The following is a 13,987-nucleotide window of genomic DNA, read 5'->3' as shown; positions in this document are numbered from 1 at the left end:
TAATGGAGATGGGGAAGAGGAAGGGCACGACGGCAGAGACTCGAACTGTCCGAGGAAGGGGCTCTTGTTTTACCTACATACTCCAGCGACGCAAACGAAACGAGTCATGGGGCTTATAAAGGGCGCCCCGGTCACACCCGTTGAAGCACCGTGCTTTCTTGATCTCGGTTTCACATCCCCCTTGGCTTTCTGCTCTCGCCGATTCTCTCGCTTTCGCTCCCCTTTTTGACCAACTAGTGGCAAGCGGTGGGTTTGCTTGAGGTGCCGTCATGTTCATGCAACACATCAAGTCAACTCCGCGTGAGGCACTCAACTGGCGCCTTGCTTTTGCCATGTCCGTCTTTGGATTTCTCGGAATGTCTCGCGGCTCAGACGAGGGCATTATCTCTGGCATACAAGAGTCCCTTGCATGGAGGCGCACCTATGGCATCGAGGCCGGCAGCTCGACCGAGTCCAATGTCGTGTCCATGGTTCAGATTGGGTGCGTTCCCGGCTCGCTCCTCGCTTTTCTCGTCGTCGACTCGCTCGGCCGCGTCCGGACGGCACAGATCTGCTGCAGCCTCTGGCTCCTCGGAAACACGCTGTGGATCTCGTCGGCGGGAAACGTCGGCTTGATGTACGCTGCGCGCTTCATTTCAGGTGTTGGCATCGGCGGCTTTCCTGTCGTGTGTCCTACTTTTCTGGCAGAAATTGCGCCAAGGACGGTGAGAGGATTGGCGGTCTGCCTCTTCTCAATGTCTGTTTACATCGGTATCAGTGAGCACTCCTTTCATGCTATTACACAATTAATGGCCAAACACTGACCGGTAACGAGCAGCCCTCGGCTACTTTAGCAACCTGGGTACCTCGGTCCACCTTAGCGAACTCGACAACGCACAGTGGCGGATCCCCATTGCCGCCAACTTCATCTACTCTGGCCTAGCGCTGGTGGGCACCTTTTTCATCAAAGAGTCGCCGCGCTGGCTGGCCAAGAAAGGACGCGACACGGAGGCGGCTGCCGTCCTCTCGTGGTACCGTAACATGGATGTCTCGCACCCTTTTGTCCGTGACGAGCTCGAGGGTATTTACGATCAAAACCGCATCGAACGGGAGGCAAAAGCCGGCAAGTCGGCTTTTTACCTGGTCAGGGAGTTGTTCGGACGAGCGGACAACTTGTACCGCCTCCTCGCCGTCGGTATCGGAGTCCAAATTCTCGGCCAATGGAGCGGAGGCGGAAGCTTGACCATCTACGCGCCAAAGATATTCAAGCTTGTGGGCGTGAAGGAAAATACAAAGCTCTACACCACGGCCATCTGTGAGTTGATAGGCAGAGCACAGAGACCGAAATTGGGCTTACTCCTGGTCTTTTCTGTTCCACCCAGTTGGAATCGTTAAGCTCATCGCGTCAGCTGTATGCGCCTTTTTCCTCATCGACATGCTCGGCCGCAAACGCTCCGTCTTCATTGGCATCAGCCTCCAGACGCTCGCCGCCCTGTACCTCACCGTGTACTTGTCTCAGACAGATCCTGGACACGAAACAAAGCTCAAGTCGGCCAACGAAGAGCGTGCCTCTTTTGGCGCCATTGTCATGGTTTTCATCGCAGGTTGTGGCTGGGCGCTCGGCCTGAATAGCATCCAGTATCTTATCGGCACAGAGATTTGGCCTGTTTCGCTGCGAGCCATCGCGACGAGTATCATCATGGCTTTCCACTTTGCTAATCAGTACGGCTCGTCGAGGGCGACCCAGCTGATGATCGAAGCACTCGACCGTTGGGGACTTTTTGCGTTCTGGACCGTCACTTCTTCGTTGAGCATCCTTTACATTCTCTTCTTCATTCCCGAGACCTCAGGCAGGAGCTTGGAAGACATGGACGCTCTATTCCAAAGGCCGTGGTACAGAATTGGGATCATGTCTTCCAGAGTCATCTCTGGCCATGTGTCTGATTCGAGGAAAATCGATGACGAGGACCCAAAAATCGTCCACGAGTTGCAAAGAGATGGTGCAACTGCAAATGCTCTCGACGACAAAGAGGAAAGTGCAGAGGCGAAGAGAGAAGCGGATTGCCGTCTCCGGATGACATTGTCCGATGTGTAGCTAGCTAGCAAGCTACCTGTCTGTATCCAATTAAATTGAAGCCAAATAAGCATCGGGTGTGCATGCCGTTCCTCTAATCTACCCCATATGCGATCGCGAATGCAGGTGTCCTCCTCTTCGGCATCGTTGCCGTCCGAATACCGCGTCGCGCCGCTTCGCCCGCAATACCGCTAAAACCTCGAGAAATTTTTGTGTGTTGGGGCTAACGCGCCATCTTCATAATTAAGCGAGCCTCCTCGTCTGCCTTTCATGACGTTGTCACTGTCGCTGCGCAGCACAGTCGATAGTAGATGAAGCAAGAGGGTACAACGGAATCATCATTGCCGGCCGGTCATGGTGATACAGTCGGCCAGCCTAGCGCCAAAGTCGGCGCGACCACAGATGAGGCCACTCAGCCACCCCACCACGATGGGTACACCGTGTCAACTTCGGGATCAAGCGCCAACGAGAGCGTCAAGGTGATAGGCTGGGAGGGCGATGACGACCCAGAAAACCCTAAGAACTTCCCCTTCAAGAGACGATGGTTCATCACCTCGGTCATCAGGTCGGTACCCGCAAGAATTAGCCTTCTCCTGTCCTCACCACGAGCTTACCTTCCCTTGCAGTCTCTACGGTATCCTATCGCCAATGTCTTCGTCCATGATTGCGCCTTGCATTCCTGCTATAAGCAATGACCTTCATGTGACGCAGCCCTTCCAGCAGAACATGATGGTGTCCGTCTTCCTCCTCGGCTAGTGAGTCCATCCCCTTGCTCGAGCTTGTCTTTGACCGCAACTGACGGTGCGACTTGCCGGGTTTCCAAGCGTCATTGGTCCTTTCCTTCTTGGTCCTCTCTCTGAGATATACGGTCGGAGGCCGCTGCTCATGCTGGCCAATTTCATCTTTGTCGGTGCGCTTGTCTTTGCCCACTCTCACCGTCCTTATCACTGTAGGCTGACTCTTCCGAGCAGTCTTCACCGTGGGGTGCGCACGATCGACTACCTTTGGCGAGTTGGTGGCGTTCCGGCTCCTCTCCGGTCTTGGTGGCTCAGGGCCCATCACGATAGGCGGCGGAATTCTCGGCGATCTTTGGCGTGCCGAGGAGCGCGGCAGGGCTTCAGCCTTGTACGCATTGGGCGTGAGCATCGCTCCAGTGACCTTATCTTCTGGACATGTGACTGACTGGTCTGCTTGAATAGCCTCTTCTTGGTCCATCTATAGGGCCTATAATTGTGAGCGTCTCCTGACCCTGCAAAAAGAGCGAGTAGCTGACAGAAGAAATGTTGACAGGGCGGCTGGATCATCCAGAAGGGCGTCTCATGGCGCTGGATCTTTTACATTCTCATCATTGTCGGTGCCTCGGCGGGTACGGCCGGCGCGATTCTTTTGCCCGAGACCTTCGCACCCGTACTGATCCAGCGCAAGATCCGACGTCTGCGCGATGAGCAAAGCGAAGCACACGGCACCGAAGAAAAGGAGCAAGAGTCTCACCATGCTACAGTTCTCCGGAGCCGGTACGACCGTGACGAGACGTTCCGACAGCTACTTTTTCGTAGCTTGGTGCGCCCTTTCATCCTTTTGTTCACGCAGCCCATTGTCATGGTCATCACAGCCTACCAGGCTATCTTGCTCGGTACCTACTACATTCTCATCGTTTCGTACGTCGACGTCTTCCGAAAAACGTACAACGAAGATGTCGGCATCGCCTCGCTCAACTACCTCGCCCTTGCCTTGGGGAGCTTAATGGGTCGGCAAGGTGGCACTTTCATCATGGACAAGCTGTATCGGCGGCTGAAAGCACGCAACAATGGCGAGGGCACGCCCGAGATGCGGATCATCTTGCTCTCGGCCGCCTGCCTATCTATTCCATCGGGCATGATCATCTTTGGCTGGGCCGTGCAGTACCGGGTGCACTGGTTTGTGGCGGACCTCGGAGCCTTTTTCTTCACGATGGGCATGGTCAACGTCGTCTTTGTGGTGCAAACCTACACAATCGAGTGGGTCCTCCCATTCACCTTTCTGCCTCTATTCTTCTCCCAGCTGAACCCAGAGGCCTTCACAGCGTCTACACACTCTACGCGGCCTCGGCATTGGCCGCCTCAAATTCAGTGCGGTCAATGTTTGCCTTTGGTGAGTGCCATGGCTGCAAAAGCCGAGCAAGAAGCCGAGCTGACCTGAAGTGCAGGTTTCCCACTCTTTTCCACGGCAATGTTCGATGCCCTCGGCTATGGGTGGGGGTGCACCTTACTGGGTCTCTTGGCTCTCATTGTAGGCGGACCAGGCGCATTGGTGCTTTACTTCTTTGGACCTCGGCTTAGGGCACGGTCGACGTATGCGACGGGAGAATAGATTTACTGTACTGTACAATATCATCAATGGACACCACCATCTGTCGATTGAAGTTGAACGCCCCACATAGGAGGATCACAGAAAGGAGGAGGTCGAATCCTGAGGGAGGCTCATTACATAAGCCCGCCTCCACCTTGATTTTTTAGTCTAAGTCAACAGGAAAGGGTCCCAACTTTGTCTTTTGCAACCGCGACCAGGCACACATTACTCAAAGATGAGAGGGATACTGACACAAGCGGCGAATACCGTTCCAAGAGTGTGTTGGCGCTACCCCGCCACTGAAAGCACACAGTGCTGGACGCGGACTTTGGCGAGCAAGGCAGGCACAAGCGGAAGCAGTGGATCTACAGCGGTCAAGGAGGAGAAAAGATTAAACGCAGTAGAACTCGAAGACGAAAGAATAAGAAGGCTTCTGCTCGAGAGGGATGGCGGCCCTGCCTCTGTTCCGACACGCGACGGGAAGTGGGACAGCGACATGGGAAGGGAAACTTCGAGACAGATGCACAGAGTGCTGGATCAGACGCGGGTCGCAAGGCCCGGGCAGAATGTCGCCATGGGCGAGGGCGAATCAAAGCACTTCAACTGGAGAAACCGGTGAAAGCAAAGGATATTCAAGTCGATGGGCTTTTCTTCGAGCATTCAAACACTCACGGGCCAGAGTGGAATGAGAACAGCTCACCTCTCTAGCCAGGGCGGCAAGGATCTGTGGAACCAGTAGTCATTGCTAGATACATTGTTGAGAGGTGTCGTGTACAGTACATTTGGGCTTCTTCTCATGATTCTTCTCGTTCCTCCTCAATCAATCCTTCGTTTCCTCCATTTATGAGCATCTTGTCCCACACGACGGCCTGCCCCGTGAAGCTCTTATGGCGCCAAAGACTTCTAAATTCGCTCTGCATGCCCCCTTTTGATGCCGTGGACGGAGGCGATTGTCTATTTGTCGAGTCTGATTGATTGAGAGCCATCGAAGAGTCTAATGCAATCGATGTGTCCAATGAGGAAGATCCTCCCGGAGCTGTCGGGGGACTCTCGAGCAGGAGGTCCATCGAAGCGAGAGCATTTTCGTCAAAGTGACGGCCATCGACAAAGCTCCACAGCTGATCCCCCTCCAAGCCTGACCCTTGACCCGCACTCCGCTCTTCTCCGACACTGTACATCTCTTCCTCGTCGTATTCACTCGCTTGCGCCTCGTCGGGCTCTTCTTGCTCCTCGTCCTCCCACTCTACTCCCGCCTCGCCTTCCACCGTTTCTTCCGCATGCACACTTTCGTACATCTGCTTCCGCACCGATCTGATGCCACGGCCCAGAACGACAAAGTCGACGCTAGGCTCGTAGAGCGCTCCACTCTGCACGAATGGACTCTTGATCAGTACAGCCCTTCTGACGTTGTGCATCTTCTGCCGCTCTTTTTCGTCTTCCTCGTAGCCTTCTTCATCTTCCCAATCCTCGAGTGATTTCATCGAGCCATCTTGGATCCTGGCCCAGTCGATGCGCTTGGCTGTCCGGTGCAACATGAGCCGGACGCTGATGCAATTCGCCCACTGATAACCCAATGCGGCCATCTTGAGGCCCGATGCGACACTGTTCCAGATCTCGTCTTCGCTCATCTTGCCTGTAGGGCCTCCGCCTTGTCGGAAGACGGCACGGGATCGGGCGCGTCCGAGGAGTGTTGGGTGGGCGCTCGAAAGGACTCCGCTAAAGAAGAGCTCCTGCTGATCTGCTTGCAGTGGTGGTGGGTCACCAGCTGCATCGAAAAGAGCATAACCTTCTCCAGATGAGGAATGTCGCTGCGATTTCTCCCAGATGGAACGCAAGACGGGTATGGCCAGCTCCTTGGTCCGCTCAAATGAGTCAACGACGTGGTTCCCCAAGACAATGGCGGCGGCCGACGACTCGTGTCCAGCAGGCCCCGCACAGTACAGAGCCAGCCTCCGGAGTTTGTCCGAAATTTCACAGATCATCTGAGACCGATGGACTGCGCGCTGCATCTGTCCAGCAGGTTCAGCGCCGAGGAGCATCGCTGGAAGGTCATCGAGGATGACGAGCTGCAAAGGCGATTGAGTGGTCGATGCCAGCCGGTCGGCCAGGGCAGGCAGCATATACGAGATGGCATGATCCACCTCGTCATAGCTTTTGATGGAAAGAAAATGGACGTTCTTCAACAGCAGTGCCTTGGAGATGGCAATCAGCCTTTCCAAATCGACAACGAGCTCGTCGACGACCTCGACATCATCTGGATCGTGGAAACGCCCAGCGCCAAAGGTAGGTCTACCCAAAGGCTCTTGTTGTAGTTGTGTCTCGCATTGCTTGGCCTGATGGGCTCGCATGCCGTACCATCGCTCCCGAATGGCATAATCGCACATTTCGCATAGCCTTCGAGTCATCATGAGCCCTGCACCGCTCCCATCGGGGGTGAGGATCGCAATACTGCTGCGCGCTCCTCGCTCCTTCATCCCGTAGCCCTTGAGTGCGCGGAAGACGATCGAGGTCTCAGCAGCAGGAGAAGCATCAAAATGCTTCAAAGGATCTGAGGCGAGACCGAGAGCCGTATAAAGTGCCATCTGGAGCAGGAGTTGCGTCTTTCCAGAAGAGCTGGAAGCAGGGAGCTGAGCGCCCTGTGCATGGATAATGTATCAAGGCTAGCAGCTCACCTCTGTCCGACCACCTCGTTGAGACAGCCTCGTTTCATTCCTCCACCCAAGAGCGCATCCAATCTTGCATCTCCCGTCGTCAACGAGTTGCGATCATCCAGGTGCTTCAATGACCGCGATGGCTCGTCCGGTCCCTCGTTCTCAAAAAGGCGATCGATATCCTCATCCTCCAAGAGATCCAGCACGACAGCAGGGGCGGGCGCAACTTCTAGCGCAGCGACCTGTTGGATGTACTCGACCTCCTCCCGAGAGAGAAGAGTCTGTAATTTGGCCAGGTCCGCTGGCTGGGCGTGGACGATCTGGGCGCAACTGACGAGGTCGACTTAAAGAAGATATTTTCCTCAGAATCGCTTACATCACGGCGCTGCAGTACGAACCCTCACCTCTTCGGCAGCATGCCTTGTGTCTCGCGGAAAGTGGCAGACTCGAGATGGGCGTGGCGAGCATGCTGGAACGAATCACCCCGACATGGTGGTTGAGGCAGCTTTGAGAAGCCAACACTTTTTCTTTCAAGAGAAATACGCGTCTAATTCGCACACCGCGTTTAGCACGCTAAGGGAAAATCATCGTAATCATCTTTGCCTGCCCTGCGCCTTTAATTAAGATAACCTGACTCCTCCTCTCTTGGCCAAGGCCAGGGCCACCCAACCAGCAATCAGAGCAAGGCCTCCGAGAGGCGTCGCGGGACCCAGCAGCTTTCGAATGGGCGATCCTTCGTTGGTGAGGCAAAGGCCGTAGATGGAGCCCGAGAAGAGGGTGATGCCCGCTGTGAATGCGTAGGCCGCAACGGTCAAGGGACGGCTGTTGCTGATCGAAGGCGCGATCTGACTGGCGACATACAGAAGGGCGATCGAATGTGTCAGCTGGTACGATGTTGCCGTCGTCCAGGAAGAGGCTTGGTGAGCGCTGAGCTTGCCCTTGAGGGCATGGGCACCAAAGGCACTATCAGATCTGGTCAGTCCTAGTAGCTTTCAGTGAGCGCGGAATCTCTCTCCTCACCCAAAGGCGACCGAAGTCGCTCCCGAAAGACAGGCAAAGGTGTGGAAGAAATTGAAGCCAGGCATCGTCGCTGTCACTTGTGTCACTTCCCTGAAGAGCTCGTTGATGACGAACCTACGGTACGGGTATCGACTCAACAAGATCCCGAATCGGTAACACGTGACCAGACGCCGGACATTATTCCGGTGGTAGCCTATGGCGGAGAAAAAAGAAAGGGGTGCGCGTTCGACGATTGTCACAGACAGGGGCTACCTGCAGATCAGCGAGTCCTATATCGGCTGTCATCACTACTTGCTTGTCCAACGGGCTTGACCCTTGGCCCTTGGCATTGCCGCTGTCCTGGTCGTCAGATAGACGCTCCTTGAACACTGCCGCAACGTCTTCTTGAGAGCCTGTCATCATTGACAAGGTAAACGCTGTCGAAGGTGTTGTCCGAGAAATCAAAGTGTTGGTCTGTGCAAGTAAACAAACGCGGTGGACCCCATCCTATTCGACAAATCCTCGCTCTTCTTAAGTGTGTGCAACGCAGCAAGATGGGTTCGATGTGATGACGCAGAAGACCATATGACGCAAAGAGAGGTCAGGAAGGAGCCAGGGCAACAAGGCTAAAGTCGGGCAGGAGGCAACGGTAGGGACAGATGAATGAATGTTTTGGAATAATCAAGTATTTTTTTGAATTTGAGGGGAGGGCCGCTAAATGTCTCCTGAACTCTCTCACCTTCACCACTACTCTACTACTACTCCCAACTATCTATCTCAGGTTCCTATCGACCAGGGATACCCTCGGCGAAGGCGTGGACTGCCATTAATCTTATCATTGCTGGACGGACCAGCAACCTCGCCTAGGCCAAGCCAGCGGATCACAGTCGCGCTCGATCCGAAGCCGACCGCGGACTTACCCCTGAAACAGAGACACAAGGCCGCTTGGAGAGGTCTCCGTTCCCGCGCGAGCAAGACCGAATACAGCCCTGCCTCGGACTAGCTTTGGGAGGCCCGACCTCTGTTGGAAGAGCTGTACCATTCTGCCGTCCAGAGGTCCCACCCGCAACCCTACAACAACATGGTGAGTCAGTAGCGTGCTAAGTGCTAACAGCTTGTCGCTGAATTCTCTTCGAGCAAACAGCCAAACATCTCACTGCCTACGCGCTCACCACTGCTGAGCCCACGGCGAAGCTCGCACAAAGATGGCCTGCCATTGCTCCAGAAGTCGTCATCTGCCTCGTCCACCTCTTTCGAGTCGGCCACCTCGTCAATGTCGGCCCGGGGCCAGTCCCAAGACGCGACCGGTTCTCCTGTTCCCAATGGACGAAAGCGGGGTCCTGACTCGCCCACAGCCCACTCCCCGCTCGCGGCTGCAGCCTCTCCCTCGCCGGTAAGCCCACCGGCAGCGGCTATTGCCAGTGGACAGCAGCTCGCCGACCAGTACCAACTCCTCGAGAAATTGGGTACGGGCTCTTTCGGCACCGTGTACAAGGGCATTCACAGAGAGACGGGTACGATTGTGGCCATCAAGCAAATCGACCTCGAGGACTCGGACGACGACATTTCAGAAATCCAGATGGAGATCGCCCATCTGGCCCAGTGTGACAGCGACTGGGTGACGCGTTACTACGGAAGCTTTGTCAAGGGGTACAAGCTGTGGATCAGTGAGTGACTCCTCTCTGTGCTCTTCTGTCAGCCGTCGAAAGCTGATCTCCGAAAACCCTACAGTAATGGAATACCTTGCTGGCGGTTCGTGCCTCGACCTGCTCAAGGCCGGACCCTTTTCTGAGGCCCACATTGCCATCATCTGCCGAGAGCTTCTCCTGGGCCTCGACTATCTGCATACCGAGGGCAAGATCCATCGCGACATCAAAGCAGCCAATGTCTTGCTCTCGGCCAGTGGCAAGGTCAAGCTGGGTGGGTTATGTCTCTTCAGGTGGACAAGAGAGCGGCTTTGCTGATAATAAACAACAGCCGATTTTGGTGTGGCAGCTCAGCTTTCCAATTACAACTCGCGGCGCAACACGTTTGTTGGCACTCCCTTTTGGATGGCCCCTGAGGTGATCCGCCAGGCAGGGTACGACTTCAAGGCCGATCTCTGGTCCCTCGGCATTACGGCAATCGAAATGGCAAAGGGAGAACCGCCGTTGGCCGAATACCACCCCATGCGTGTCCTCTTCCTCATCCCCAAGGCCAAGTCCCCCGTCCTCGAAGGAAATTTCTCGACGGCCTTCAAAGATTTCGTCGACTTGTGCCTCGTCAAGGACCCGAAGATGCGACCCACGACAAAGGATCTTTTGCAGCATCGATTCATCAAGTACGCAAGAAAGACGAGCACACTGACGGAGCTGATCGAGAGGCACCAAGACTGGAAGGCAAGGGGCGCAAATCGGGGTGGGGCCATTGTCAAAGATCACCTGCGCGAGCACGAGCCGTCGGAGTCGAGCACGTTCAACGGGACTGTGCATTCCGAGTGGCAATTCGACACAATGAGGTCTCGGATGGCTGGCAGCCGACTGTTGGACCAGTCGGCATCGTCCATAAATGTTTGGGAGAGGTCAGGCCGAGGGCCTCCAGAGGAAGGCGAAGAGCGAGCAGGGTATCAAACGGTCAAGAAGGACCAACGGCCGGTAGGCGATCTCATGAAGGCCATGGAATCCAACCAGTCGTCGGCAGTCAGAGATCAAGACGACGATGCAGCATCGATCTCAAGCGACTCTGATGCATTCAGCCGAGCCTCTGCCGCCAGCACTCCTGCCACATCGGCGGCCTCGGGCCCAGCAACACCCAGTGCGGAGGCGCCGAAGCAGACTAGGTCGGATCATCTTGAGCCGTCCGTGCACGTCAGTGCGCTCAAGAACACTTTGAGGGACAACAGCAGCCGAAACCTGGCTCCACCTCCTTCAGCGTCATCTGCTTTGGCCTCCGGCCCAAACACGCCGTCAACACCTACGGCCAAGTCAGCAGGCTCAACAAGACCGAGGCGATCGTCGTGGAACGAGCGAAATGACATCAATGGTACTGTCTTGCGCGAGAAAGATGTAGCGTCGGGCATGGAAACGCTTCGCCCTGTCAAACGGCTTGACAAGAATGGATCTGCTCGCATTAGCGCAGACTTCATTGGGAGCGGCAGTGTCCGAGGCGAAAACCCAACCCAGTCACTCACTCCTCCTGGCAAAGGGGCTTCTCCGGGCACTGCAGCCCGCGAGAGCGAAGGCCAAGAAAAGAAGAGACACGCTTCGAGCGAGTCCACTAGCGAACAGCGTAGCAAAGGCGTCGGCCTTGTTCGCGATGTTCTATTGCCTGTTCTTGATCGAGTGAGTTTGTAGCAATTTCCTTCGATCCGAGATCACCTTCCTGACCTTCCCATGATGTCCTCAGGCGAAAAAAGAAGACATGCCCGCGCCTGAGATTGAGGCGCTCGAAATGATCTCCAAGGGCTTTGAGGACCTGGCACAGGCCAATGGTGACGTCGCATACAACCTCGTCGTCGATCTCCTCATGAAGATGAACGATGACGAAGAGGCACGCCAGAACCTCAGTGCTACATTTAGAACAAAATACCACCGGCGTCAACCCACAGCCGCTGCACAGGCCCAGGCTCAAGAGGAAGAGGACAGGGCAGCGGCAGAGGCGTACAGAAGTCCATTGACCGACCTCATCTACGGAAAGTGGCTCGAAAACTTCAGAAGCCGGTGGAGCTTGGTATGATCTTGCTCGCATTTTGCTCTCCCTCGTCTTTCCCATCACTGCAATCGTCGACCTTTCGTCTTTTCGTCCTCTCTTCTTGACATAAGATTTTGTTTATTCGCTCAGTTCATCGTATATCTTTCATCGTACAACTTGATGCCCTTCCCTCTGACATTCTAATGAAAATCTAACGACAACTCTCGATGTGGTTTGGGCGGGTCAAGACACGATGCCCAGCGTGATGATCTTGCACTGGAGCGTGTGTGGCTGGACGAGGACAAGCTGGCCCGTGGTGGAAAAGCGCGGGAGAAGGACGACGAGGATTCGCCTTCCGTTGGATCCTGTCGGAAAGAGCACAAATCAGCAATTGTCTATGAAGCATGGATCGAGAGACTCACCCTGGTAGATTTTTGAGCCGAACATAGGTTGGTTGCCAACAAAGTAGATGTCCGGGCAGTCTTCGATCAGGAATGGGTCTCGGTCCGCAAGCGGGTAGCAGGCTTCGACAGAAAAGATGCAGACGTCAGTCATCCGACCTGGAAGGACAGTGTGATTGAAGATTGATGCATGCTCACCGAGAGTATCCGGAGCGGTCGGTGCGACATGGCCCCAGTCGAGGGTCCGACAAGCGCAGCGCAATCGCGCCTCGTTGTCCTCTTCAATTGCGTACTTGTAGATGTCATCGACATTCTGACCTGACGTGCCCATGAATCTGGCAACAGCCCTTTTTAAGCAAGCGGACAGGGCAGAAATTTGGGCAAGCAACCTACTTCTTTCCACCGACGCCGAACCATGCTGGGTTCGTCTCCCGGTGCAAGGAGTCGAATCGGTTCGTCTTTGGCAAGAGGGCAAAGTGAATCGGCTGCTGGGGCAAGGCAATGCTTGTAGGATCCGATGCACCGGGCAGGAGATGAATGTGCATTGTCGAGGCCACATCCGCGAGGATGTTGTCCAGGGTGAGGGTTGGGTAGTGCCCCGGTTGGATTGGTGTCCGCGGCTGAGATTTGATCTCTTCGTCGGCACGGAGCGGCATAGAGATGCTATTGCCGGCGATGACAAGGCTCGTTACCTTTGACGCCATCTCCCGGTCCTTTCGCGAATGTAAGCGGCGAAAAGCATGTTTCGGACTGTCATTGAGACTCACCTCTGGGCTGCCCACCTCGCCCTGCAGCCATTCGGACAGCATTGTCAAACGCAGCTCCTTTTCCGAGGTTCCAAACATATTCAGGTCATCTCCTTGACTGTCGGTCAAGTTAGACTCCTGGTTTTGCGAGCCGGAAGGCATGGCGTCGATCTCAAGACCGCTGACCATGGCGACCCACTGATCCTCTTTAACTTCGTCGACCTCCATCTTTGATTGCTTCGCCTCTTCAGTCTCCTCAGGAACGCCAGCAAAGATGGCGTCAGCTACCTCGAAATCGCCTGACCTTGTTTCGGTGCCGAGGAGTGCCACGACGACGCCGGTGATGAGCATGCTCCGAAGTCTCCCTTCTGCCCCCACGGCGTCTCCCACCAGCCTTACCCTCCCCGACTCATCCTCCACGTACACCTCGTCCGAAGCAGGGTCTGCGTACCGGTCCGCAACGGGCTGAGGTGGAAGATATTGCTGCACAGACCTGGTCTTAGCCTTATGCATGTTGCTACATAGACGAACATGAACCCACCTCTCTGGTCAGGTCCTCCAGGACGTCCGGTTTGAGTTGCATCGACACGTAGACTGTCCCAATGACAAAGACGACTTGCCCCTGCTTGACGTCGAGAATTCTCTTGACGTAGAGTGCATCTGCTCTTTCTTCCTCTTCTTCCTTGATCTCTCTTTTCTTGCTGTTGCCGCTGCCTTTTTGGGAAGATGCAGCCGAGAAAGAGGACGATGCAGCCCATTTTGCCTGCGCTTTCGCAAGCAGGCGACCTTTGGGATGCTTGAGCCGCCGGAGTCGATAGTCGTACAATGATGCATACTGGCGGTTATAGGCCCTCGTAGACAAGGGTACCACAAGCGGGTCTGATAGGGCCGGCAGCGCATCGTATCGTGCAGCTGTCCTCGTCATTGTCGCGGTTGCCATCGCTGAAACACGAATGGAAGTAACGGAGACTCGCTGCACGTCATAAAAACGAAGACGCGTCTTCGCGTGCACCGACCGACCAACACTCCACTCAGGTCAATCGATACACGGGCTGCAGGTGGGACAATGCAGCAGCAATAACACTGGGCTGGCACCGCTTTGCTCAATCACAGAATTGTATTAAAGACAAGAAGGCCAGA

At 55.2% G+C, this 13,987-nt stretch overlaps 6 protein-coding genes across 6 annotated transcripts; 3 read left to right on the top strand and 3 right to left on the bottom strand.

Annotated features, from left to right (window-relative positions):
* Nucleotides 1–269: 269 nt before the first annotated feature.
* Nucleotides 270–2,190, top strand: FA10DRAFT_247467 (general substrate transporter; the record flags this gene model as incomplete). The annotated part of the gene is made up of 3 exons (XM_025519453.1): nt 270–756; nt 818–1,294; nt 1,362–2,190. The coding sequence occupies 3 exons, from the start codon at nt 270–272 to the stop codon at nt 2,072–2,074; spliced, it is 1,677 nt and encodes a 558-aa protein (XP_025380479.1). The 3' UTR covers nt 2,075–2,190.
* A 174-nt stretch (nt 2,191–2,364) lies between these two features.
* FA10DRAFT_273848 (MFS general substrate transporter) lies at nt 2,365–4,450 on the top strand (the record flags this gene model as incomplete). The annotated part of the gene is made up of 8 exons (XM_025523187.1): nt 2,365–2,618; nt 2,680–2,808; nt 2,878–2,963; nt 3,025–3,191; nt 3,253–3,285; nt 3,344–4,050; nt 4,116–4,183; nt 4,239–4,450. 8 exons carry the CDS (start codon nt 2,365–2,367, stop codon nt 4,400–4,402), a joined length of 1,608 nt encoding a protein of 535 aa, XP_025380478.1. The 3' UTR covers nt 4,403–4,450.
* A 637-nt stretch (nt 4,451–5,087) lies between these two features.
* On the bottom strand, nt 5,088–7,538 carry FA10DRAFT_17968 (P-loop containing nucleoside triphosphate hydrolase protein). Its single transcript, XM_025518287.1, has 3 exons — nt 7,437–7,538; nt 7,054–7,375; nt 5,088–6,994 (listed from the first exon to the last, which is right to left on the bottom strand). The coding sequence occupies exons 1-3, from the start codon at nt 7,498–7,500 to the stop codon at nt 5,176–5,178; spliced, it is 2,205 nt and encodes a 734-aa protein (XP_025380477.1). The 5' UTR covers nt 7,501–7,538; the 3' UTR covers nt 5,088–5,175.
* A 114-nt stretch (nt 7,539–7,652) lies between these two features.
* On the bottom strand, nt 7,653–8,117 carry FA10DRAFT_282934 (DUF423-domain-containing protein; the record flags this gene model as incomplete). The annotated part of the gene is made up of 2 exons (XM_025523802.1): nt 7,653–7,995; nt 8,053–8,117. The coding sequence occupies 2 exons, from the start codon at nt 8,115–8,117 to the stop codon at nt 7,653–7,655; spliced, it is 408 nt and encodes a 135-aa protein (XP_025380476.1).
* Nucleotides 8,118–8,765: 648 nt separating this feature from the next.
* Nucleotides 8,766–11,920, top strand: FA10DRAFT_263944 (kinase-like protein). The gene is made up of 5 exons (XM_025520442.1): nt 8,766–9,115; nt 9,176–9,698; nt 9,763–9,951; nt 10,009–11,351; nt 11,416–11,920. Exons 1-5 carry the CDS (start codon nt 9,113–9,115, stop codon nt 11,743–11,745), a joined length of 2,388 nt encoding a protein of 795 aa, XP_025380475.1. The 5' UTR covers nt 8,766–9,112; the 3' UTR covers nt 11,746–11,920.
* Nucleotides 11,831–13,821, bottom strand: FA10DRAFT_263943 (hypothetical protein). Its single transcript, XM_025520441.1, has 6 exons — nt 13,389–13,821; nt 12,869–13,330; nt 12,495–12,814; nt 12,300–12,436; nt 12,123–12,224; nt 11,831–12,065 (listed from the first exon to the last, which is right to left on the bottom strand). The coding sequence occupies exons 1-6, from the start codon at nt 13,770–13,772 to the stop codon at nt 11,944–11,946; spliced, it is 1,527 nt and encodes a 508-aa protein (XP_025380474.1). The 5' UTR covers nt 13,773–13,821; the 3' UTR covers nt 11,831–11,943.
* Between the last annotated feature and the right edge of the window lie 166 nt (nt 13,822–13,987).

Source organism: Acaromyces ingoldii (genome assembly GCF_003144295.1).
Source record: "Acaromyces ingoldii strain MCA 4198 unplaced genomic scaffold FA10scaffold_1, whole genome shotgun sequence".
Classification (NCBI taxonomy): domain Eukaryota; kingdom Fungi; phylum Basidiomycota; class Exobasidiomycetes; order Exobasidiales; family Cryptobasidiaceae; genus Acaromyces; species Acaromyces ingoldii.
This window is presented reverse-complemented; position numbering and strand designations above follow the sequence as displayed.

Coding starts and splice junctions, on each gene's coding strand:
- FA10DRAFT_17968 (XM_025518287.1), bottom strand. CDS start 7,500: ATGCTCGCCACGCCCATCTCGAGTCTGCCACTTTCCGCGAGACACAAG. Junction 7,376..7,436: donor CAAGGCATGCTGCCGAAGAG/GTGAGGGTTCGT, acceptor ATCTTCTTTAAG/TCGACCTCGTCAGTTGCGCC. Junction 6,995..7,053: donor AACGAGGTGGTCGGACAGAG/GTGAGCTGCTAG, acceptor CCCTGCTTCCAG/CTCTTCTGGAAAGACGCAAC.
- FA10DRAFT_263944 (XM_025520442.1), top strand. Junction 9,952..10,008: donor CAGTGGCAAGGTCAAGCTGG/GTGGGTTATGTC, acceptor AATAAACAACAG/CCGATTTTGGTGTGGCAGCT. Junction 11,352..11,415: donor TATTGCCTGTTCTTGATCGA/GTGAGTTTGTAG, acceptor TGATGTCCTCAG/GCGAAAAAAGAAGACATGCC.
- FA10DRAFT_263943 (XM_025520441.1), bottom strand. CDS start 13,772: ATGACGAGGACAGCTGCACGATACGATGCGCTGCCGGCCCTATCAGAC. Junction 12,437..12,494: donor TTCGGCGTCGGTGGAAAGAA/GTAGGTTGCTTG, acceptor GGCTGTTGCCAG/ATTCATGGGCACGTCAGGTC. Junction 12,066..12,122: donor CGGCTCAAAAATCTACCAGG/GTGAGTCTCTCG, acceptor TCTTTCCGACAG/GATCCAACGGAAGGCGAATC.